Source organism: Chelmon rostratus, chromosome 5, assembly GCF_017976325.1.
Source record: "Chelmon rostratus isolate fCheRos1 chromosome 5, fCheRos1.pri, whole genome shotgun sequence".
NCBI lineage: Eukaryota > Metazoa > Chordata > Actinopteri > Chaetodontiformes > Chaetodontidae > Chelmon > Chelmon rostratus.
Window position 1 is genome coordinate 27,404,227 of NC_055662.1, and position 25,836 is coordinate 27,430,062.

The following is a 25,836-nucleotide window of genomic DNA, read 5'->3' on the forward strand; positions in this document are numbered from 1 at the left end:
CTCTAGGGGAGCGCCCCGCCACCCTGCGGAGGAAACTCATTTCAGCCGCTTGTATCCGAGATCTTAGGCTTTAGGGCATTCAATCGTTCGCAACTGGACCTCGTCAGTTTGTCTTAGAAGACGTTTCGCCTCTCATCCGAGCAGGCTTCATCAGTTCGTACGCAACCAGACTAGATAGGACAGCTCTAGTCCAATGCATTGCATTGATGATGAGAGGCGAAACGTCTTCTAAGACAAACTGACGAGGTCCAGTTGCGAACGATCGAATGCCCTAAAGCTTACAATGACCTGGATGAATGAGAATATTCACAGGCATCCAAGATCTTATTCTTTCGGTCATGACCCAAAGTTCATGACCATAGGTGAGGGTAGGAACGTAGATTGACTGGTAAATCAAGAGCTTTGCCTTTCCGCTCAGCTCCTTCTTCACCACGACGGACCGGTACAACGACCGCAACGGCCGCACCGATCCACCTGTCAATCTCACACTCCATCCTTCCCTCACTCGTGAACAAGACCCCAAGATACTTGAATTCCTCCACTTGAGGCAGGAGCTCTCCTCCAACCCAGAGGGTTAAAAATAATGAACAGATCTGGTGACATAGGGCAGCCCCAATCAGTCAAATGCAATATGGTAGAGCAGAACTTATTTTCATCTGCCATGATGTCAATCAATGAAAAGCTCCGCAAGTTCTAACTAACTAACTAACAGAGGCCACTTGTGATCTGTTTCTACTGTCATGTTCGCTCCATTTTAAGTAACTAGACACAATACAAGCAACGACGAGGATGGGATTCGAACCCACGCGTGCAGAGCACAATGGATTAGCAGTCCATCGCCTTAACCACTCGGCCACCTCGTCTCTTATATGTGGTTTCTATGGTGACCGTTGTAACGTGTTAGCATCAAAGGCAACCAACGCTGAACCTGAGTCAACTTTTGTCATTTCGTGTTTTCTGCTGGTTCCAAGGGGAAATATTGATTGGCATGTGAGGGGTAGTGGGATCGATGCCTGAATTCTCCACAAGATGTCAGTATTCTCTCTTCTGTTGGGACGATCACGAGTCAGATCAGAATAAAGTCTGGTCGATAAACTCATGCAGGGTCATAGCAGTTACACTCTGTCACTGAGCGTATGTGTAATTCACCTCACATCTGATGGATATAGATGGTTCATAGATGGATAAAAAGCACTACAGGTAAGAGGAAAAAACATACACTGGATTTTGAAGTGAACTTAAGTGAAATATTAAATGTTCTTAATGTTGCAGTTGGAATTTCTGTGTTTACACAGTAAAACTGAGATTTACAATCAATATGACAGGAAGAACATCCTGTGTGTCGTGCTTTAAGCACTTTCAGGTCATTCAGTTTGTTTGCTTCTGTGTGGATTTGATAAGATTAGACAGTAAGCGAGTCAACAATGAGAAGTTGTTTTCAAGTTCAAAACCACAATTATTATTATGTAATTACTGAGGCTATCTTAGGATTTAGCTTTTTCCCACAGAGGACAACACTTCTCGGTCAGACTTTTATATGAAACGTGAGCACAAAAAACTCTCCTGTGGGTCACGTCTGGGGGGTTCACATACTGAGGACGTGTTTGGAGGAAGATCCTGAATCTGACTCTATTTGAACAAACACAACCTGATGACTCATGACAGTGGCCATTTAACACGACTATTCCTGGGAGGGAAAATGGGAGTGAGTGTAAATGGACCCATCGTTCTCACTGTGACGAGTGTGCAGAGTTACAAGTCAAAGCTTAGTCTTAGCTTTTGCAATGGGCAGAATTATTGTCACGTGTGTTGTATGATTGCATTTATTTTAACTGGGTTCATCAAGACACATGGTGTGGAATGAAAGTTTTCCTTACAAGCTTTGCGTGAGTTTCAGTTTTACTTGTAAGTTGATTGTAGTCACTCATCCTCCTTCGTCCCTTCAGGGAAGCTTCTGAAACACGTTCAGGTGCATCCGGTGGAGTGAAAAGCAGCGTCTACAGTGGCCACGACATGTTTAACTCTCGCTCCTGTGAGAGCAGAAGTTCACTAAGTGTTGAGGAAGCAACTTCCTCCTCTTTCAGTTATTGACGGTTGTCGCGGTGACCAAGGGAACATGGCCGACTCTCTGTTCCTTCTCTCTGACAGCAGAAGCACTTCTCCTGGAGCTTTCTCAAAAACCGACTCATTGCTCACAGAGCCACGATGACCAAGTGTTAATCTCTGTGGCCAGATGCTGCAGAGGTGATGATGCGAGCGGATGTTCATGTGAGGGTCGCCCACTGCACTGTGCCCTGTGTTGGAGGGTACTGCACATCCTTCCACCTCAGCAGTGGTCCAGCAGCAAAAACAAAAACTCGATGCAGAATTGTCTGAGTGGTATGAGCTCAGTTACTTTTGAAAACCAAATGTTTTAATTCCTAAGAAGTGAGCAAGACGTGTCCATGGTTTGTTAGCCTGAGCTATCAGAGCGTGCCTGGTGCTCTGCAGGCTCTTATCTGTGTTTTTGTACAAGCAGGCCTAAAAGTTGAAGTACCCACCTTAAACCTTGAGACAGAATATTTTCTTCTTTTTTGACATTTGAGGAATTTCCTTGTCAACAAGAGTATAGATGAAGGTTGCTGCCGTGGTCATGCATTTATTTGTTTTTTATTGTTTTCGCTTTGTTTTTAGCTTAGCACTGTGAATGATGCTGATGCCCCAAAGGTCTGAACAGAGTTGCAGTCGCAGAGAAATCAACAGTTGTAGCTCCCTCAGCAGGATGCTGATGAGGCCAAGTGTACTTCTGTTTCTGGCTTTATTCGCCCAAGTTTTAAGGACCCAGTGCCAGCCTGCCAACACTAAAGGTAAGAAAAAATGTCATCTGGTTCGGCCCATCAGGCAACTCAGAAATACTATATTTTTTTCAGGCAATAAAACAACACAAAACATAAAATCTGCTGTCAAAAGTGAAATCATGTGAAGTGAAATTAAAGCTGTGACAGCTGGAAAGAGGAAGCGCTGTGCATGTTCCTGCTGTGCAATAACTAAAGCTGCTAACATCTGAATAAGCTGCTTGTGTGTGAAAACTCCTTCAGACATTTGGTGAGAGGTTTCGGGACATGAAAACTCAACAAATGGAACATGTTTGCAATGACGTTTAATGTGGAATCAGCTGTCTGACAACGAACAACACAAAGTCACTGAGCTCAGAGCAGGTACAACGACCTCCCTCTGCTTGGGCTCTATAAACTGTATGAACACCCTGCAGATTTTCCTATTTTCCATTCACTATCAGCATAGACAACTCGTACACAGTTAGACCATCCATCAGGACAGTGCAGATATGGCCCAGGGATCTTCTCTCCTCGTGCCAGGACTGTTTTGAAACCCCAACCAGAAGGCCTGGATGGATGATAAGGTCCAGAATCCACTGAGAGCACATGACACAGCCTATTGTTCAGGTTGATGCTACAACATACAATGTCACCAGGCCAGTTTGAAAAAGGCATAATTTGCACTAAAATGGCTTCATTACCACACGGCTAGGTCAGTGGAATTAGTCTCAGTGCAGAGACACAGTCAGTACCTTTCTGTCCTGCCTTTCAGTGACCTGCACCTTCTGCCAGAGGGGAGAAAATAAAAGTGGTGTGATGTTTTTCAAACTGTGTGAGACTGTGACTGGATGAGATAGACTTGGGGTACACTTGACAGTAGTAGGACAACTATATCAACATATAACATGTCATTATCTCCAGTGGTCCTGGTCCCAAGACAGACCATTCTCTTCTGGAGTGCTTTTTGAAAATATGGCCCTTAATCAATTTTAATGCAGTCATAGCAGCAGCAGGATTCATTGAAATGAAACCTCTTCATATTTGAATGAAATTCTGGAAGCTTTGCAGTTAGATCTGTGAAATTACACATCGTCACATCAACTTATACAGGCAACCTTATTTGCCACCTGCCCCCGTCATTTCCAGTAACAAAACCTTGATGAGTCATAGGTTTGATTTGTCAGCCGTGTGTACTTTGGAATTATTGCACACGTGTTTGTCTTTGATATTGCGTGTTTGCTTCACTGCTGTTAGTTTAGAAGTTAACCAACATGTGTGTTTTTGTTGTGTTGCAGAGCGCTCACTCCACAAGCCAATCCTGCAGGCTGGCCTGCCGGCTGATCGCACCGCAGTGGTGGGCAGCGACGTGGAGTTTGAGTGCAAGGTGTTCAGTGACCCTCAGGCTCATATCCAGTGGCTGAAGCACATTGAGGTCAACGGGAGCCGATTTGGTCCCGATGGTTCACCACACATCCATGTCCTCAAGGTAGGAGCTTACTGTGACCAATCCTGCTGCAACAAGCCAGTTAAAGTCTTTATTGTAAGCATTCATTCACTCTTTCAGAAATCCTTTACTCATGGTTCCCTTTTCCCCTCTTGGGTTCTGCTTCCTTTGTCATTTTCTAGACCACCACCACTGGCCTTAACTCCATGCAGTATGAAATGGAAGTCCTGCAACTGAGAAATGTGTCTTTTGATGACGCTGGGGAGTATACCTGCTTGGCGGCCAATGTTCTCGGGTTCTCTCATCACTCTGCATGGCTGACCGTTGTTAAAGGTATCAGTGGTTCTGTCTCTCTCCTATGTTTCCTGTTTTTTCACTTTCCCAACCCCAGCCTGGCTGTCCACCCTCATATTTGCCAGAAAAGGGTCTGGTCTGACTCTCGTTCTGTTGAAAAATGTGAGAGGAAGCCAGGGCGAGTTACAAGTACTAAAACCCCCCCGTCTCTGTCCTCAGCATGGCTCCTGCTCCATCTAACCTCTCTAGATGGGAGAGTATGGGCCATGCTCTGCTGTCTCTTAAATGAAATCAGCAAATGCCAAACAGCCCGAGAGCTGTCTGCTACCTGGTCTACCATGACACAGAAATCAACACATAGGAACAGGCCAGGAGTATTTTAAAAACAAGACCACATAGAGGTCTACCTAATGGTCTCAGCCAGGTAGAAGCTCACATTTGTAGCCGGGTTGTTTGGCAGCTCTGATCAGATTTCACTTTGAACTGTCCCTACCACTCTGCTCTTTAACTGGTGTTTGCATTTGATTTGGTGTGAAGCTGATTTCCTTTGACAAGCGCTGCAAATGACATGTATCCCTGATGTCATTTCCTGCTGAGAGCACAGCGGCTGGCTTTGATAATTGGCTCGCTGTAGTGGATGTGTCTCATTCCTGAGGGTCAGATGTGGAGAGTTTCATTGAAAACCCCACCCAAACTAGGCTCCACCTATCCAGTTACCAGACACAATCTATCAAGTCATCCTACACTGCTGCCCAGTTGGACAGCTTAGCGTGGCCCACTTTAACACTGTGTGGGAGGCGCAGTCCAGTGGTTACGTCTCCTGCTTCTCAATCTTGAGAAGGTGTGAGACCTACCACCTTGCGCTTGCCATTTATTTTTCCAGCACAGATCAGTTGTATGTGATAATCTCCCAGTAACATAAAGCAACAAAATGCTGTATCCAAAGTTTTTCAGTGGTAAGACTTGCAAATGCCAAAACCCAGCATTTTAGTCCAGTTCTGAAAAAGTAAATGGGCAACTGCAACCTACTCATCAACAAGTAAAAGCTGTCTTGGTAAATAAATAAAATAGTGCACTAAAAATAAATCATTGCAGGTTGAACTGTTCCTTTTTTTACATTCATTTTTAACAGATTTTTACATTTTTGCCCCATTCGGATAGCGACAGCCAGAGAAACCTGGGACAGGCGGGGTAGAGAGAGAGGGGACGATGGCATGCAGCAAAGGGAGCCGGGCTGGAATCGAAAACAGACTGGGAATGCCAGGAAAAGGCCCGAACACACAGCAACAGGTAAACCACCAGAACGCCCCTTTTGTCATCCGTTTGATAGATTAAGATTATTTACTGTGTTTTCAACGATGGATCTGAGAGCAGTGATTACTCCTCTGGGACCTGCCCTGTGACTCACTTGTACACAGTTGATTCAATGAAGCCCAGAGCTCCAGACTAACTTCTTCCACTGGTAACACTGGTGCCCCGCTACTGAAACACATTCAGATTTTTTGTTCACATCTTCTATTACTAATAAATGCTTTGAAAAAAAGGTTTATTAAAATCACTGGACTGTTAAAAAGAAACAATCAGAAAGACTGCTAATACTGTTTACAGTGGAGGTGGGGAGCTGTTGACTTCGACTGGGGATATTGTCGGGCAGTGGAAAGAATACTTTGAGGATCTCCTCAATCCCATTGCCACGCCTTCCGTAGAGGAAGCAGGGGCTGGGGACCCAGAGGTTGGCTCATCCATCACTCAGGTGGGGTCACAGAGGCAGTTCGAAATCTCCTCAGTGGCAAGGCATCGGGGGTGGATGAGATCCGCCCTGAGTACCTCAAGTCCCTGGATGTTGTAGGACTGTCTTGGCTGACACGCCTCTGCAACATTGCGTGGCAGTTGGGGACAGTGCCCCTGGACTGGCAGACCGGGGTGGTGGTCCCTCTATTTAAGAAGGGTGACCAAAGGGTGTGCTCCAACTACAGGGGGATCACACTCCTCAGCCTCCCTGGTTAAGTCTATTTCGGGGTACTGGAGAGGAGAATTCGGCCGATAGTCAAACCTCGGATTCAGGAGGAACAATGCAGTTTTCGTCCTGGTCATGGAACACTGGACCAGCTCTACACCCTCCGCAGGGTGCTTGAGGGTTCATGGGAGTTTGTTCAACCAGTCCACATGTGTTTTGTGGACTTGGAGAAGGCATTCGACTGTGTCCCTCGTGGCATTCTGTGGGAGGTGCTTCGGGAGTATGGAGTCCGGGGCTCTTTACTATGGGCCGTCCAGTCTCTGTATGACCGGAGCAGGAGCTTGGTTCGCATTGTTCCCAGTGCATGTTGGACTCCGGCAGGGCTGTCCTTTGTCACCGGTTCTGTTCATTATTTTTATGCACAGAATTTCTAGGAACAGCCAAGGGCCAGAGGGAGTCCGGTTTGGGGACCACAGGATCTCATCTCTGCTTTTTGAGGATGATGTTGTCCTGTTGGTTCTCGACTGGAAAAGGGTGGCTTGCCCCCTCTGGGTTGGAGGAGAGCTCCTGCCTCAAGTGGAGGAATTCAAGTATCTTGGGGTCTTGTTCATGAGTGAGGGAAGGATGGAGTGCGAGATTGACAGGTGGATCGGTGTGGCGGCAGTAGTAATGCTGTCGTTGTACCGGTCCGCTGTGGTGAAGAAGGAGCTGAGCCGAAAGGCAAAGCTCTCGATTTACCAGTCAATCTACGTTCCTACCCTCACCTATGGTCATGAACTTTGGGTCATGACCGAAAGAACGAGATCTCGGATACAAGCGACTGAAATGAGTTTCCTCCGCAGGGTGGCGGGGCGCTCCCTTAGAGATTGGGTGAGGAGCTCTGTCACTCGGGAGGAGCTCAGAGTAGAGCCGCTGCTCCTCCACGCCGAGAGGAGCCAGCTGAGGTGGCTCGGGCATCTTTACCAGATGCCTCCTGGATGCCTTCCTGGGAGGATGTTCCGGGCATGCCCCACCGGAAAGAGGCCCCAGGGAAGACCCAGGACACGCTGGAGGGACTATGTCACTCGGCTAGCCTGGGAACACCTCGTGGTCCCCCCGGAAGAGCTGGAGGAAGTGTCTGGGGAGAGGGAAGTCTGGGCGTCCCTGCTTAGACTGCTGCCCCCGCGACCCGGCCCCGGATAAGTGGAAGAAAATGGATGGATGGATGGATGGAATCAGCAAGACATTTCAGTGTTCACCCAAACACCATCATCACTTGTAAAGTGACAGGAAGTGACTGGCAAGAAACACACACAAAGAAGTCACATGATCAGCACATGACCTGAGATGTAATATTCACATGACTACTGAAATGTCACTTAGGTGTGCTTGCCAGAGGAGATGGTGTTCCCAGCAGCTTAAGGCAATGCCTCTCCTCCCCCCTTGTGAGGTGGAGCAACAGCAATAGATCTGACAACTAAAGCCTGATTTTACATGTTGCGTGTTTGCTTCACTGCTCACCAAACTTCTCCACTAACATTTGCTGTATGTTTTTGTTGTGTTGCAGAGCGCTCACTCCACAGGCCAATCCTGCAGGCTGGCCTGCCGGCTGATCGCACCGCAGTGGTGGGCAGCGACGTGGAGTTTGAGTGCAAGGTGTTCAGCGACCCTCAGGCTCATATCCAGTGGCTGAAGCACATTGAGGTCAACGGGAGCCGATTTGGTCCCGATGGTTTACCGTATGTCCGTGTTCTCAAGGTAGGCGCTTACTGTGACCAATCCTGCTGCAACAAGCCAGTTAAACTCTTTATTGTAAAGCATTCATTCACTCTTTCAGAAATCCTTTACTCATGGTTCCCTTTTCCCCTCTTGGGTTCTGCTTCCTTTGTCATTTTCTAGACCACCACCACTGGCCTTAACTCCATGCAGTATGAAATGGAAGTCCTCCAACTGAGAAATGTGTCTTTTGATGACGGTGGGAAGTATACCTGCTTGGCGGGCAATTCTATCGGGTTCTCTTATCACTCTGCATGGTTGACCGTTGTTAAAGGTATCAGTGGTTCTGTCTCTCTCCTATGTTTCCTGTTTTTTCACTTTCCCAACCCCAGCCTGGCTGTCCACCCTCACATTTGCCAGAAAAGGGTCTGGTCTGACTCTCGTTCTGTTGAAAAATGTGAGAGGAAGCCAGGGCGAGTTACAAGTACTAAAACCCCCCCGTCTCTGTCCTCAGCATGGCTCCTGCTCCATCTAACCTCTCTAGATGGGAGAGTATGGGCCATGCTCTGCTGTCTCTTAAATGAAATCAGCAAATGCCAAACAGCCCGAGAGCTGTCTGCTACCTGGTCTACCATGACACAGAAATCAACACATAGGAACAGGCCAGGAGTATTTTAAAAACAAGACCACATAGAGGTCTACCTAATGGTCTCAGCCAGGTAGAAGCTCACATTTGTAGCCGGGTTGTTTGGCAGCTCTGATCAGATTTCACTTTGAACTGTCCCTACCACTCTGCTCTTTAACTGGTGTTTGCATTTGATTTGGTGTGAAGCTGATTTCCTTTGACAAGCGCTGCAAATGACATGTATCCCTGATGTCATTTCCTGCTGAGAGCACAGCAGCTGGCTTTGATAATTGGCTCGCTGTAGTGGATGTGTCTCATTCCTGAGGGTCGGATGTGGAGAGTTTCATTGAAAACCCCACCCAAACTAGGCTCCACCTATCCAGTTACCAGACACAATCTATCAAGTCATCCTACACTGCTGCCCAGTTGGACAGCTTAGCGTGGCCCACTTTAACACTGTGTGGGAGGCGCAGTCCAGTGGTTACGTCTCCTGCTTCTCAATCTTGAGAAGGTGTGAGACCTACCACCTTGCGCTTGCCATTTATTTTTCCAGCACAGATCAGTTGTATGTGATAATCTCCCAGTAACATAAAGCAACAAAATGCCGTATCCAAAGTTTTTCAGTGGTAATACTTGCAAATGCCAAAACCCAGCATTTTAGTCCAGTTCTGAAAAAGTAAATGGGCAACTGCAACCTACTCATCAACAAGTAAAAGCTGTCTTGGTAAATAAATAAAATAGTGCACTAAAAATAAATCATTGCAGGTTGAACTGTTCCTTTTTTTACATTCATTTTTAACAGATTTTTACATTTTTGCCCCATTCGGATAGCGACAGCCAGAGAAACCTGGGACAGGCGGGGTAGAGAGAGAGGGGACTTTGGCACGCAGCAAAGGGAGCCGGGCTGGAATCGAAAACAGACTGGGAATGCCAGGAAAAGGCCTGAACACACGGCAACAGGTAAACCACCAGAACGCCCCTTTTGTCATCCGTTTGATAGATTAAGATTATTTACTGTGTTTTCAACGATGGATCTGAGAGCAGTGATTACTCCTCTGGGACCTGCCCTGTGACTCACTTGTACACAGTTGATTCAATGAAGCCCAGAGCTCCAGACTAACTTCTTTCACTGGTAACACTGGTGCCCACAACTGAAACACATTCAGATTTTTTGTTCACATCTTAACTGTATTACTAATAAATGCTTTGAAAAAAAGGTTTATTAAAATCACTGGACTATTCAAAAGAAACAATCAGCAAGATGTTTCAGTGTTCACCCAAACACCATCATCACTTGTAAAGTGACAGGAAGTGACTGGCAAGAAATAAACACGAAGAAGAGCTTGATTTTACATGTTTGTCTTCACTGCTGTTAGTTTAGAAGTTAACCAACATGTGTGTTTTTGTTGTGTTGCAGAGCGCTCACTCCACAAGCCAATCCTGCAGGCTGGCCTGCCGGCTGATCGCACCGCAGTGGTGGGCAGCGACGTGGAGTTTGAGTGCAAGGTGTTCAGCAACCCTCAGGCTCATATCCAGTGGCTGAAGCACACTGAGGTCAACGGGAGCAGAGTCGGTCCTGATGGTTTACCGTATGTCCATGTCCTCAAGGTAGGCGCTTACTGTGACCAATCCTGCTGCAACAAGCCAGTTAAAGTCTTTATTGTAAAGCATTCATTCACTCTTTCAGAATCCTTTACTCATGGTTCCCTTTTCCCCTCTTGGGTTCTGCTTCCTTTGTCATTTTCTAGACCACCACCACTGGCCTTAACTCCATGCAGTATGAAATGGAAGTCCTCCAACTGAGAAATGTGTCTTTTGATGACGCTGGGGAGTATACCTGCTTGGCGGCCAATGTTCTCGGGTTCTCTCATCACTCTGCATGGTTGACCGTTGTAGAAGGTATCAGTGGTTCTGTCTCTCTCCTATGTTTCTATGTATTTAACCTTAATTACCACTTCCAGCTCTTCAGTATGTTGCTCAACTTACCTTTCTCTCGAAACATGTGAGCAAGCATACTCAGCAAATTTGACCATAACAGAGAAACGTAGTCTTTAGTACTGAGACCTCAGATACCTGACGGTGGTGAAGGGACGACCACCAATATTAAGGGTCAGCCAATCAGTGTGTGCTCCATGCTGATCAGAGGTCAGCTTGGCTACGTTTTGAGGGTCTGCGAGTCTCTGGGATCATGTTCACACTTTCACTGGCGGTGGATGAGACTCCTGTACTCACCGATGAATGGATCTCCTTCTGACACATACAACACGTTGTCAACTCTGTGACAAACACGAGCCACACAGACGAGTCACACGGTGAGTCCATGTGTTCATTGTGCTGTTCATGACATTGTTTTCTGTGTTCTGTTGGGCTGCAGGTTAACTGGAGGTGCAGCCGTGGCCAATCAGCATGAGTGCTGATGCATGGCGTCTGTTCTGCAGGGTGTAGAAGTCTCTGCTCCACCCAGCAGCACTCTCTCAGCCAGCCGAGTCTCACTATACCACTGTTCATTCTGGGTTATTGGCTTAATAAACTCAAGATTTGATTTATCTAACTTTGTCTCTTCCTTAATGTTGCTTCCCTTTAACCAGAGTTGTTGTAACGTATTCTTCTATTGTTTTACGTGTCATGTATTTATTATACACATTCTGACGTTTACGTTGGTTCTATCAGTTCACTGGTTGTGGTTTATACTGATCACAGGCTTTGGTGTTCCTGTTTAATGTAGCATGACTCTAATCACCATCTGATGCACCCCTGGTGGATGTCTGCCAGGTCCATATTCAGGAACTGTTGTACATACATAAAACTCTGTTTTGCCCCCCTGTAATGTAAATATGTTCGTGAAAAGAAAGCTACAGTAAATATGACGATGAACATGTTGCTAACAGAATTTCAAAAGTTACCTTTTACCAAATTTTTTATCATTATGATTTTTATCCATCTGAAAATCTGAAACAACAAACAAGAAATGCAGACATTAATGTGACAAAATAAGCTTTAGACACTGGTGGAAAGTAACTAAGTACATTTACTCAAGTACTACATTCAGTACAAGAGAGGTACTTGAGTATTTACATTTTATGCATTCCAGAGAGAAATCCTGATTATTTTATAGTGGCAGATCATCGAGTGGTAATTAAATTTCTACTACAACAACTATTTGATATTGTTTAGAATATATGTATTATTTTTAGAATATAGTTTTATGGCATATTGAGAGGAGAAAAGGTACAATGAAGTCACCAGAAAATACACCATATATACATGTACAAGAGAAATGTAAAATGCTCCACTTCAAAAACAAACACACACACACCTTGTACAGAACCTAAAGCTTTACCAGAGCATGCAATAAAAAAAGAAAAGTATAAATTATTCGAACTTATTAGGAGGTAAAAAGGTTGTAACACTGAATGACAATGACACAATAACAGCAATACAGGGACAAAACAAAACAAGTACAAAACCCTCAAGCTCAGGATACAATGTCAACATCAGAGCAGTCCTGAAAAACATGGACTGCTAAATAAATAAAATAAATAAGAAATACACACACACACAGAGATAAATAGGGGGGACTGACCGGAGAGTCTGCACATTAGAGTCACAACAGAAATGGTTTCAGGACAAAGTCCTCATTTAACCTCACACACACACACACACACACACAAAGGTAAATACAGGTAAGTGAACAGATAATCTGCACAAAAGAGTCATAAAGTCCCCATGAGCCAGCGTGACATCATATTGATCGGAATATTGGAAGAAAAAAAAACGATTAGACTGCAACAGTGACTTTAAATTTGAGCATCAAAAATAAAATTTCCTTGAGTTCACCTGAAACCACAAGTGTAAGTCTGTTTCACTGTGTGAAAAACAGTTTTAAAAGATAAAATAACCAACATAATGTCGATTTGTACCATAATCTCCTTACCTTAGAACGACATTATTCGTCATAAAAACCACAAACCACAAAAGGTATTGTGGGTGGGACCGGACGTCCAACCCCGCCTTCAAGCAGGCCGCAGCCAATACCTGCTCTGCATCAGACAGCACGAGACCAAAGATGCCTTCAAGAGCAATCGGAGAATTATTATTATAATGTAGTGCGTCCATACAATGGGTACATCCCATTTCTCAAAATTGCATCCTCGTTTCCCTCACTTGCGTCTTTTCCTTGCGTCTTAGTCCCTCCCACCAGGGATGCATGAGAGGACGCAAGGAAACCACGCAAGGAGAGAAGAAACGAGGAAACATGTTTTATGAGAATTGAGACGTCCTTTCCTCTGAAGCGTCACGTGAAGCGACGTCTGTTTCTGATGACGCGACACAGCTGGAGCTGCTGCAGTTACCGTTATATTCACACCCCCACCGCCCCCCGCCCTCGATATATTTACATTTCATACTTATATTTACATTGTTAAAAAGTCTCCAGCACAAGCAAGTAAATATGAAACACTTTTATTAACACACATGAGAATTAATGAGTTCATTCTTGGCTGGACGCCTCTTCAGGTGAACAGGTGTCATTTTCTGACCTGAACTTTATCAGCCTCGCTGTGTCTTCTGTCCTGTTCAATGAGACACATTTCAGACCTGTTAGTGAAGAGAAACCTACGAGCCATGAAACACATTATTTCACTCAGATAACACGCAGAAAAAGTGACGACAGGCCGATGTGTTAGTGTTAGAACAGGTTGTAGATTAAAGACTGCTTAGTGGAGACAAAACTGGAGACAGATTTTTTAATGTCTGACGCTGAACAGAAATCAGCTGCTGCGGGACTTTTATCCATCAGTAGAAATAACAGCGGTAAACCAAACTCTGTCTCCAGCTCCGTCTCTCTCAGGTCTGGGATATTCCGTCTCTTCTCCACATTTGACATGATTTCTCTGAATATCTGTAAAGAAATAAGTTTCCCCGCCTGCCGTCCTGCGCACATTGAGAGGCGGTTGTTACGCAACGTAAGTGTTTTGCTTTCAGAGCCGCTGCGCAGTGAGAGCGGTGACAGACGAGAGTAGACTCATTTTAAATCAATAAATATGCTTTAATCAGTGTTTTGCGTCACTTTATATTGAATGCTTTAGTCGTGAGCAGAGTTCAAAGCGGGATAATAGTGAGCAGGTTCCTATGGTCCCTGCTCACTATACATCATCTCTTACGTGATTGAAACATGACGGATCCTCATGTTCTTGTATTATCGCTCTTTGGAGAACGTAACTTTAAGTTAGGCTCATCTGAATTGCAGCCATTCACTGCAGGATATTTACACCAGCGCACTTTCTCCACCTCGTTCAAACGTGCCAGCTGTGGGGGCGGAGTCTTCATACCGTTCAGTTGACAGACTTCCGGGTAGGATGCACTGATGTATCCTCGCTCATAGCTCCTCCGAGAGCCCTCCTCGCTCCTCGATCCTCGCTCCTCAGAGCCGCAATTTTCGCTTTGGGACGGCCGGCAATATGGCGGACCAGAAGTACTTCCGGTTCGAGCGAGGATCGAGGAGCGAGGAAACGACAATTTTGAGAAATGAGATCCACCCAATACCTTACTCCCAACAGTAGCTATGCCTACAGGATCAATAGCTCACCCTCTCTGTCCATGTGCAAATACAGTCGCAGTTATTGTATTTATGATCAGCGAATCACATGCACAAATTGTACAAACGGCACTATCGGACATGAAAGGGAAAGGAAAAGATTCGTCATATCATCGGTACTAACAAAAGCGAAGAATAGGTTTTGTTCACATATTATAAAAAGTTTAAATGATCCGTTGCAGCAGCCCAGTGTTTCGCTTTTCAGCATCATTATGCAGCCAGAGCACAAAGTTTTGTGCTGCCGCTTGTTTTGCCAAACTAATCCTGACAACAAATCCACCGAATCAGAGAGCTCCTGAAGGGTTCCTCCTCACAGCAGCTCTGCAATTGGTCGGGTCGTTCCTAAGGAAGCACGTTTACGGCTGGTGGTGTGGCGCAAACATTTAGCAAGCTTGAAGGTTTTTTGTGTTGTCTAACAAAAAATAACATAAATAGCCATTTGTCATGCTTCCACCTGTACCTGGATTATTATATATCTTATTTTTTACCATTCAGTTACGGTTTATTTTTGGGCTTGTGTGTTTGGAGGCTAGCTAGCTGTTAGCGGTGTCAAGTTGTCGACCACTAACGATAGAAGAAGAAACACGGAACTGTCAAACAGAGTAATTTTGACTCACAGCCTCACTCACAAACTAGTGTTCAGCCTCAGGTTTGAATGTGTGTGTTTTTATCCTGTTTGTTCCAGTTAACACAATGGCGTCTGACAGCCACCACTGTGCGTGTTGCTCCCATCCTGTCTCCTCTCCCAGTGTTCACCAGACGATGAATGAAATGGATTTTGAACGAGGTTTGCGTTCATGTGGTGGCTGAGTTCAACCGTGGTTCTAATAGTGTTTTAAAATACAGAAATATTAGTTTTCTATGAATAATTTCAAAATGTTCAAATGTTTTAGCTTCCTAGCTAAAATTCATTTTCCTTTCTGCTTTGACTGATGTTTCAGTGGAGTACACGAACTTGCTGTGTGTCATTCTTCTGTGCAGGTATCTGGTCTGCTGCAATGGATGGAGACCTGGAGAGGGTCTCGTCCTTGGTCCAGAAGGGCACAGACCCTAACCTGAGAGACTCAGCTGGATACACAGCTCTGGTGTGTGTGCTGGGACGATGTTTGGCTGTGCATGCTTTAGTGTCTGCTCTCATGTGTCCAACCTCCTGAGTCATTTTGCTGTGTTTTGTCGCAGCACTATGCGAGTCGCAGTGGTCGTCAGGCCGTGTGCGAGTTTCTTCTTGAGAATGGTGCTTGTGCATCTCCCCGGACACCAGGTGGAGCCACACTCGATCGGCTTACTGTGGTCACCTGGATGTGGTTCGACTGCTGCTGCACCACAGAGTGGACCCACTGCTCTGTGATGATGATGGTGCATCACCTTTACATAAGGTACAGAACTGTCAGCAATAAGATCCTGAAAGCGTTCCAGAGAGACAGTTTGATACTGGTTTAATCTGTGCCCGTATTTGTTCTGTTGAATGCTCGAGCAGGCTGCAGAACAGGGTCATCAGGAGGTCTGTCAGCTGCTTCTGGAGCACCGTCCAGCACTCTGCAGCCAGGTGAACAAGAGGCTCCAGCTCCCTTACCAGCTGGCACCACAGGGAGATCTGCAGGAGCTCTTAAAACCACCACGGTGACGACAGACACACCGCATCTGGACATGAGTTACTGCAGGCAAATAATATGAGCTGAAAACACAGTAGGCGAGGTCCACGTTAACCAAGATGTCACTCATTTCACTTCATTTGACTGGTTTTGTCTGAAGTGAACACCATCAAAGAGCCACTGGATGAACAGGACGTTATTTTCTGCCTTCATACCATAAACATCAGTGGCTGCACTGAGCTTTAATGTGCATTTGTTGGTGATTCCACTGTGGAATGAGCCGACATTCAGATTTCTAAGTTTAGTATGAGAGCAGAGCAGGCGTACAGGTTAGCGACAGACAGACAGGGAAATTGTTTGACTTTGAAAGGGGAGAAAGCAACACATAAATGCTAATGCTGTCAGAATAATTTGAAAGACGGCATAATGACATAAAAGCTAGACAAAGAGCAGCATTCAGAGTCAGAAAGCTTGTTGAAAGTGGCTCTGGGATGACTGGTTTCATCCACTCGGTTGTTATATATTAATATATTATGTATTTTTGTCACATGCTGAATTTATGCAGCGTTTGCTCTCCATGCAGCAGTTTGTATTCAAACTGGAGGCCAACATGTGAAGCGATCCCTGCTGGGCAGCAGGGGGCGCTGTGGTCTAAAAAAACACACCACGTGAACTCTCTGGCAGCTCACACACACTGACCTCATTCGATCCTACGGACCACCGTTGGAAAACTAAACAGGGTGACTGTTAGAAAGAGAGAGAGCAGCATCAGTGCAGCTGTTACAGCTGATAGTAAGACATCATGGATGGACACCAATGTTCAGCCAAGTTATGTTTATGCCATCGTGCTCGGTTATTTCCTGTGTATTCATGAAGTTATCAGTCAGTCACTGCAACAGATGACGTGATTTAAAGGTCATTTTCATACGTTTGTATTGGTAGACATCTTCTAAACTTGACATATGTTGCCAGTGACCCGTCTCTGCTGTAGCAACATGTCTCGGCTGCTTCTGCTGTACTGGTTTTATGCCTCTGTAAGTGTTTCAGTAAATACTTGGGACCTACTGCAGATGTTCATGGTTGATCTCTTTGCATTTTTGGTGAAGCAATAACCTCAAACCACACAACTCTGGCTGCTCATTAGTCACGCCTTGTGGTTTATTAATACCTTCCTGTGTGTTATTGTTGCCTCTGATGGAAGAATAAGCACAATTAAATGATAACTTCCCTATCACACATTGTTTGTGTGTCTTTTTAAAGAAATTATTGTTATTTTTTTAACTTTCAAACCTCCTTTAACGGACTAGCAGTTATTAGTTTTCATCTCACCTCTCACACTGTCACTGAGATGACTCGTTATCAAAGGCCGGACTCATCACTGACTACTTTTTGAACCAGTATTTATATGCAAAGAGAACAAAGGATGGAAGCCTGAGGGTGAATAAAAGATGTTGATATTTCCATATCTACTGAAACAGATGGAAGTACTTTCAGCTGTTGTCTCATATACTTACTTATTCAAAGCATGTTCAATAAGTAACACATGCACATGCAGGAGGCAGATACCTTTTCCTCTCAGGCCTCCACAGACGTGCAGAACAGTGCTGCACTTCTTCTGCAGGCCGAGGACGAGGCCGCGGCAGAAACCTCTCGCTGCAGTCTGAGGAACTTTCATTGGGTCCGCTGGTGGGCGGTGTTTCCAAACTACCTTCAAACCACATCCAGTGCCGTGACTGGAGGGGTGCCAGGCCACATCTGGAGCTCATTGCAGCTGACGCCACACAGCGCAAGGAGATGGGGTGTCGAGGGGTAGATGGGGTGGGATGGGGGTATTTTAGCTCGGAGAACTAAGCCAAGAGAGCTGTTTACGCTCAGTGACAAGTTCCTCCTTCCACACAGCTGAGGAGCCGTAGCCGGGATCGCCCGTTCTGAGTGCCACATGTCGGTTATAGCACGGGTTAGCCCGGCCCTGTCCCGCCCGTCACTGAGGCGATTGGTTAGAAATCCCTGTTTGTTTTCAAAACAAAGCACATTATGCTGTTTGAATCAGGCCAGTCATTTTGGCCGTCGCTCCCGCCCTCAGCACCTTCTGATTGATCCCCTGCCAGGTCCTGTGTCACATAATCAAAGTTGATGTCTGAAATTTGCAAGCAGCGAGCGAGGTAATGAAAACCCTCTGTGTCACACGGTAAAAACCGGAGGAATATTAAAGGGCCTCATTCTTTTTCATAACTTTTCATGAGCTGGTTTGAATTCTGAGAGCTGCTTTTTGCGTCTTTATGTGGAAACCATCAGGAACTGTTGGGTGAAAATGAGCAGCATTGTTTGACTTTTTCCACGCTGAAAAAAATCAAAGTTTCTTTCAATTAGCTGCTTCTTAGCTCAGTTTTTGTGCAAATGTCACAACAAGTGCTATCTAGAAGGAGAAGGTGTGATCTCTAAGCCCAGCTTTTCAGAGCTTTCTCGTAATGTGAGGACTTGGGGAGGACTCAACAAGATGAGGAATTTGGATTACAGCTCTGTTTAGTGAGATTTATTTGGAAAGCAATGAAACTTCCTGGCCCTGGAACCCACTTCCACCATAATGAGCCCGAGTTAAACCAGGACTGGATGTTATTTTCCTCAGAAATAGAAGGTGGTCTGTGTGCCATGCTTGCGTGGAGGATTTGAAGTCGGTGCTTGGGATTTTATTTTAAACAGCGCTTTAGCCAGAGAGTGGATGATGAGAGCAGCTTGTGCTCTGTGTGTATTCCTCCAGTTTGACGATTACATTTAAGCTGCAAAATTAGTAGTTCAGTGGCTACAGAAAATGGTGTAATTCACAATCGAATCCCGTTGTACCAGATGTCAGTTTGCTCCGTTTTGGTGCTCTCTGGATGCTTGTTTTCGCAGATAAAAGGGTCGCCTGGTCCTTATCTTTCCTGTGTCCACCTGTATAAAATTAATGGCGGTCTTCGGCCTCCCAGCTGCCCCGGCAGAGCCCGACCTGTCTGAGTTATCCCGGAGTAATCAGGTAAATGGCTGGCAGATGGGCACACATTAAGAAGTGGAGTACCAGACTCCGGCACGGGGGACCGCCCCACGTCATCTCATCTGCATGGGGGAGGCAGGAGTGCGGGTGTTGGGCGATGGGGTGTGTGTAATCGAATCTGCCGGAGCTGCTCCTCAGAGATGGTGCATAATCCAATTTAGGCCCACTCCCACTTCAAAGCAGCATGTCGTCCGCCGGTTGGAGTGATGTTGCAGATCTTAAGCTCCCGCTTTCCAGGTCAGCGGGTGACGAGAGCCGCGAGTCCAGAGGCCTCGGCTCAGCTCGTCCAGCCAATCAGCACTGTGACTGCGGGACGTGTCGGGCTCATCAGGTGATCCAGAACCATGTGATACCTGGTTTCTGTGTGTGGAACCAACAGACTTGTTAGCTTTACATTTCAATCTGAAAACACATCGAAGATCTTCCAGTCACTTTAATACTGGATGTGGACGCCATGTCAGTGGAACTTGGATTCATGCAGCGACACTTGGACTGAAATGCAGCTAACACATCTGGACAGTGTCAAAACGTCCCTACCAGCAACCATAATCATGTAAAAGTTTCCTCAGGAAATTGTGCTCAGTGAACATGCCGTGATTTTTGTGTTATTGTGGTTATATTTGAGGGGGAAAGTTTATTTTCCCAGATGTATTTTTTTCCAGACTCTGTGGTGGATGGTTAAGCTTCTTTTTATTGATTATGGAGATGTAATCTTCTCAAAAGCAGAGCCAGACAAACAACCCATAAGCTGTACCATATGAGTCAGAGGACAATTAATGAACCTTTTGGGATCATATATCCAAGTCCCATCATACCAGACTGTTTTTAGAAATCAAATTATTATGTATGATCTGCCAGATCTGCAGAGGAACTCTGTAAATCTGTATTTGTAGCTGTATTTGCTTCTGGTGGCTGCAGCTCCAGCGTGTTGCTCGTGTGCACAGGTTTGCTCTGTGGAGCTTTAACTCCTGCGTCTATTTTCAGCTCTGTGCTTTAGAACAAAGAGACGAGAATTCAGCAGGTTTCGCTCTCAGTCTGCACAATAAATAATACACAATAAATACTCACTGATGAAACTGTCAGTATGGTTGGTTTATAAACTGGAACATTAACCCAAACTCGTTCTAAAATAACCACCTTAAAGCAGCAGTGGATCAAGTCATGCTGACTCTCAGCTTTACGCTGCTTTCAGGCATCTTTCAGCTCATTTTTTGGTTTTTGAAGCACAAACTTTACTGTTCTGACTGACTCACTGCGTTCATAGAGGCATCTTCAGTGAGAAAGCTTTAGAAACCCACAGCATGCTAACTGCCCAGCAGCACACAGCGGACAGGCTCAGCTAGAGACTAGCTGGTGGAGCATTCAGCAGCTAAAGAGCCAGACGTTTCCCTCAGGAGTGGGCACCAGAAACAGCTAAGAGGAGCGTCAACACTGGACTTGCATGACTTTGTCCGATGCTGATGCTGCTCCTCTGCTTCATGTGTAAACAGGAAAGAAAATATTTAGTCTATAAATATGTTGATGTGGATTTGTTGTCCATCAGCTGCAGCTATCCAACATTTTAATGTCATTCAACTGGTTTTCGTCACTTTGAAGTAATACCAACAAACTGTATGAGTCACATAAAACTGAGCAACAATTTGAAATATATTGTTTAACCTTTTTCATCATCAAATCAGACTGTCGGTAAAATCATCAGGACGTTTCTTTATGTGGAGGCGAGAAGTACAGCGGTGCAAAGTACTGAGTGCACATAAAGCACAAAAGACATGTACTCAAGTACAAAGTGAGGGTACTTTACTTAGTATTTAACCTATTTTATGCTTCTGCTCCACTACATTACATTACATACATCTGACAATGATGGACACTAGTTACTTTTTACACATAACATGATGAACTATTATAAAAAACACATGTTGTTAGAGATTAAACTGTCCAAGAGCATGTAAAGAAATTAAAATGAACTCCACCTCATCCAATTAAAACATCAAAATGCTGCCTACGCATTAATGTGATCATGATATTAATCCAATATAATAATATGTATGACACTCACAGAGGCCGTTTTCTATATGTACTTTTGTTGTTTTTGATTCTTTAAATGCATTTTGCTGATGAGATTTTACTTTAGATTTTATTTTAAATTAACTTCATTAAAATCTTAAATACAGAACTTGTAATGATTGATGAGTATTAGAGTGGTATTGTTACTTTTACTGAAGTTAAGGATCCGAATACTTCGTCCATCACAAGTCAGGTTAAAGTGTCACACTTAAAAAGATAGTTTCAGGTAATAAACAGTGGTCAAATGTCTACAACTGACTTGTTTGATATATTCATTCAGAATACCAGAAATTGAGCATAAAAGGAAAAAATCCCTCAAATCAGATCAGACCAATCAGGTTCTTCACAGCATTCAGACATCATTGGAAATCCAGAACAATAGCAGGGCAGAACTAAACTGCTGCATTTAGTGATAATTACCCACAATGCAGCTGACACCACGTCTGTTAAGAATTCCTCTACAATACCAAAATATTCACAACCGCAGTGACAATACCCCCATTCAGCATGAATGACCGGGGAACGCAACACCGTGCCGCACGTGTAATTGAACAAGATGGTTACGCTGATGAACCAGGACTCATAGAGGCACGCCGTCCCTCAGTCAGCAGGTGCCCGGCACACACTGGCCCATTCATATGCGCATTCCTGTCTCTCCACTCGCAGCCCAGCAGGTTCCTCCCGGCCACTCAGGACAGGGGCCGACGCACACAAAGGGTCTTCAATCTGCCTCAGACAACAGCCAGCATAAAGGCCCGGAAAGCCACAACAGCGTTATGTCAAAGAGCGGGCTGGGGGTGGTGAGCCGAGCTTGGGGGGCCCCGTGTAGAACAGGGGCGCTGCTGATGGATGGATGAGGGCTGGGCTCTGGTGGAAGGCCCGTCTGAGGTTTTTGTGCATAAAGGAGGATATTTGTACTTGCCCAGTAACAATGGAATGCAAACACGAAAAGCGAGGACAATAAAACAGCACTTTGGGACGATGAAGAAGCTGCTAGGGAAATGATCATGCAAAGCGTCCCTGAGGGAGATATTGTTCACTCTGAGGATTGCATGACTCCCTGTTTGTTCGCATGCTGATGTGCGGCTCAGCCTGCCTTCGGTTTGCTTTTGCATAAGGTACTCCCGGCTTTAATGGTGTCCGGCGCATTTCCTTACGCTGAAAGGAAGTGAGGAGTGATCGGGAACGCCCCACCTCATCTTAAAACAGACCGTGCCACATCCGAGCCGAACTTCAACAGACTCTGAAGCCTGCGCAGTCCTGGTCCCATCTCCGTTAACTGACGCCTTTATCTGATCTCATCCCATGTAGACAACCTGTGGACACTTTTAGCATTTCCTCACAGGTATAAAATAATTGTACTGTGTAATTATTCATAGAAATCAGACAGTTTATACCTTCATTTTACAGCCTTTCAGTTAAGTCCTGTATGTATGTTTCTTGAGCTACCACGGCATGTACACACCACAGGGACGAGTTAATGATTAAAGCTTTTTCATTAACACCAGTTCTGCTTTCATTCTGTTTTGTGTGCCAGTGAACCAGGACAGAGAAGCAGACAGCGTGTCTCCCCCATGCTGCTATAAACAACCAAAGACCATCTTTTACTGGTCTGCGATTGCTTTTTTTTCATTTTGCCTGATTTGTTTTGCACAAACTTTACCACCCAAAGCTGTCACTGCTCAGACTGCGGTGCAGATTTACAGAGTTTCAGATACATCACTCACCTCCTGTCATCACAATAAGCAACCAGAGGAATAAACAATCACCACATGTTTTGGATTCTGCCGAGGCTTTCGCGTCCCGTGCAGAACTCATCATTAAGAGCTCACGTCTCAAGTTTATCAGTGACACAAACAGAAAAAGAAATGTCCATAAAAATCTGCCTCCGCGCTGCATCAAAGATCTGCAGCCGTGTTTTGATGCTCTGAGCTCGTCAGATGTGGCCGATGGCACGTTTTAACTCTCACTGTTAGTGCTCTAATAAACACGCTCGCTCGTTCTCTGGTATGTATGCGGTTGTCAGATTCACACTCCGTCTGCTACAAAGTCAGCAGCTCGCTTTGAAGTTAACTTCAGCCGAAAGTGCAAAAATCCAAAAGTGTCTGACCAAAAGCCGCCGATCTGAAAGTGGACCATGGAGACAGTTTATCCCGTGGAAACACACTCAGTCATACGGGACAGGCGGCATTCTGGGAAATACACATATTTGTTTTCTTGCCAAGAGTTGAAGAGGAGATGTAAACTGTTATCTTAGCGTAGCACAAAGATTTACCTTTGCTCTGTCCAAAGATACCAAATCCGCCTACCAGCATCTCTGAAGCTTCTCATCTTGTTTTTTAATCCACACAAAAAATGTAACGTGTAAAGAGGGACATGCTGCTGGGTGCTGTATGCAGCCAGTTAGCTTAGCTTAGCACTGACCACAGAGGCGCCTAGTTTCCTGGCAACCTGACGGTGATGACACCACTCCAGGAAGTCACTGCAGTTATTGAAACTGAACAGAGGTTAGTTAACCGTACTAGTATTGAACATTAAAAACTCACACCTTCGTATGATGTGCATTTAATTACTCTTCTCTTGCTGAGTGCTCGAGCAACGCAAAGCTGCTGTTAACCAAAACAAACTCTATATCTATATGCACTTATGGGCAGTGTTTGCATCCTGATGCATGAGGTTTGGTTTGGTTTGGTTTTTATTTGTGCAGCATGTTGTTCTGTTGTGGTCTCTTCTTGCACTTTCATTCAAATTTTAGGCAGATCAATGACACTATCAACACTTTATCTAATCTGGATGAGTCAAAGCAGTCACATCCTGTACTGTCATGCCAAGATTATCCTGCGTCTGCTGATAAGAGCTCAGTTTGGGGCTTGTGTTACAGCCTGTGTAACAGCAATAAGATAAAGGTTGTTTTCTCAATAGCGGACAGGTAGTGGAGATGTTCAGCATCTACAAATGCAGAGCAGAGGAATCTTTGTTTGAGGCTCGGTGTCTCTGTTTATATGTGACGCTCCAGGACTGATCTTCAAAGCACAGAATTTGGATCTCTAATAAAGCGAATAATAAGGTCGCCTCATTTTCTAAATATCTTCTTCATCAAACAAGGTTAACATTGCAGGGAAGATGAAAGACGAACACATGCCGAAACACAAATCTGTTTCTTTGTCGTCTCATTCTTTAATCTAACTACCAAGCTGGGCTTCATGTGTCTGCGCAGCTTCAGTCGTCAATCATTTGTCCACCGCGTCATGAAATCAAAGACCATATGAGCTCTGCAGATATGAACTATGTGTTTGATCAGGCAGAGCAAACTTGTGTTTGTGCTGAGTTGGCAGATACATTTGAAATTCTGATGCTCTTTGAAATGCTGCCAAAGCATATGATCTTTACGCCAGCACAATAAAGCTATTTTATCGTTGCCTTGAACGGGAAGTTGATGAAAGTGCTTTATTTTCTGTCAGTGAATTTGCATTCATGTCAGTTTGAATCCTGCAAAGAAAACAACGTCAGAGACACGTTCATGTTGTTGGTCAGCAAACGTCTCATGTTGATAAATGTGCTCAAAACTTTAAAAAGTACAACAGACTTTTAAATTGTAAAAGTTTCCATTAAGAGCTCAACGTCTTTGTAAAATGCAGCAAACATTTTTATTAATGCTCTTTTATATCTACATGACTTTTCTCAGTGATCCTAAAGTGTCCTTTCAAAGTAAAAGTGTGTCTGTCGAGTTCAAAGATCTTACAGGGATCTTGTTGAACTCTTTAGTTTTACATTTATTTATCATGTCTTATGTATTATTGTGTATATTTCTCAAAGTGTTCTGTTGTGATCAGGACTGAGTTTGTTGTGAGTTTATGAAAATTATATGGTATTTGAAATGTAACGCTGGAGTACTATAATTATTTATAATCACAGTATTAGCCCGTGTTGTGTGAGACTTGGTGGAGCTCCACAGGAGAGGTGCTGTGGATGGCAGGGGGAGCCAGGTTTCTCCCAGCCCGGATAAGCCTGCGTCAAGTTGGAAAGCAACAGCCTGAATAACGTCGGACTTCCGGCTGTTTGACATTCAAATTAACAGTTGCGCATTCACGAAAAAAAGCAGTCTTTGTGTGGCGCAAAACAAACTTTGAAAGACTATTTTAATGTGCAGTCAATATATTGTGCAAAAATGACTCGTATTGTACTATGCACAATATCTCCAGGTGAATTTCCCATCTGTGAGAGGTGAGTTCAACAAACAAAACGCACAATAGATCAACTTTGACGAGCAAGATATGAATTCCAACAATATCTAAAACTAAGGTGAGTAAAACCTAAACAAAACATTTTATGTGTCAACAGTTTGCAGCAGTTTGCTCTCTATTTTGACTGAATGGTGCTTCTCCGTTTTAACTCCAATCAGCAACCATCAATTAAAGCACACCCTCAATAAATGCAGCCTCTCTAGCGATTTCCAAATTAATTTTGCTATTATGTCGCATTTTAGCAGCATTTTATTTTAGCCCCAACTCTGAAGCACTTAATTGTGCTACCTCTAAAGGTAAAATGTGATCTTCCTCACCAAGCTAATGAGTCAGCCAACTGTATTATTTTTTTTTAAGTCCTCGTAAAGTTATTCAGCTAACGGATGTCGAGCAGCTCCAGTTCATGCTGGCTTTTATTTTGTGAGGAGCGACAGGAAGTTGTGTGTGTGACTGCCGCTGTCTTGACGCTGGTCCG

The 25,836-nt window shown here is 44.7% G+C and overlaps 2 protein-coding genes and 1 non-coding gene across 6 annotated transcripts; 2 read left to right on the top strand and 1 right to left on the bottom strand.

Annotated features, from left to right (window-relative positions):
- Positions 1–517: 517 nt before the first annotated feature.
- Positions 518–11,368, top strand: LOC121606899 (fibroblast growth factor receptor 1-A-like). Of its 4 annotated transcripts, none has more exons than XM_041937502.1 (10): positions 518–2,846; positions 4,112–4,302; positions 4,443–4,593; positions 5,716–5,844; positions 8,058–8,248; positions 8,390–8,540; positions 9,663–9,791; positions 10,249–10,439; positions 10,580–10,730; positions 11,206–11,368. In XM_041937502.1, the coding sequence occupies exons 1-10, from the start codon at positions 2,687–2,689 to the stop codon at positions 11,208–11,210; spliced, it is 1,449 nt and encodes a 482-aa protein (XP_041793436.1). In that variant the 5' UTR covers positions 518–2,686; the 3' UTR covers positions 11,211–11,368. The 4 variants fall into 4 exon arrangements, with proteins under 4 accessions (XP_041793436.1, XP_041793434.1, XP_041793433.1 ...); XM_041937500.1 differs by having other exon boundaries at positions 518–1,200; positions 2,674–2,846; positions 10,580–11,368; XM_041937499.1 differs by having other exon boundaries at positions 10,580–11,368.
- Positions 782–863, bottom strand: trnas-gcu. The gene has a single exon. It is a non-coding gene; the product is annotated as a tRNA-Ser (tRNA).
- Positions 11,369–14,769: 3,401 nt separating the features above from the next.
- On the top strand, positions 14,770–17,242 carry LOC121606992 (ankyrin repeat domain-containing protein 39-like). Its single transcript, XM_041937637.1, is given in 5 exon segments — positions 14,770–15,214; positions 15,409–15,512; positions 15,607–15,697; positions 15,700–15,803; positions 15,905–17,242. Coding segments are annotated over 5 exon segments (540 nt in total). The 5' UTR covers positions 14,770–15,120; the 3' UTR covers positions 16,052–17,242.
- Positions 17,243–25,836: the final 8,594 nt, after the last annotated feature.

Coding starts and splice junctions, on each gene's coding strand:
- LOC121606899 (XM_041937499.1), top strand. CDS start 2,687: ATGATGCTGATGCCCCAAAGGTCTGAACAGAGTTGCAGTCGCAGAGAA. Junction 4,594..5,715: donor ATGGCTGACCGTTGTTAAAG/GTATCAGTGGTT, acceptor CCATTCGGATAG/CGACAGCCAGAGAAACCTGG. Junction 8,541..9,662: donor ATGGTTGACCGTTGTTAAAG/GTATCAGTGGTT, acceptor CCATTCGGATAG/CGACAGCCAGAGAAACCTGG.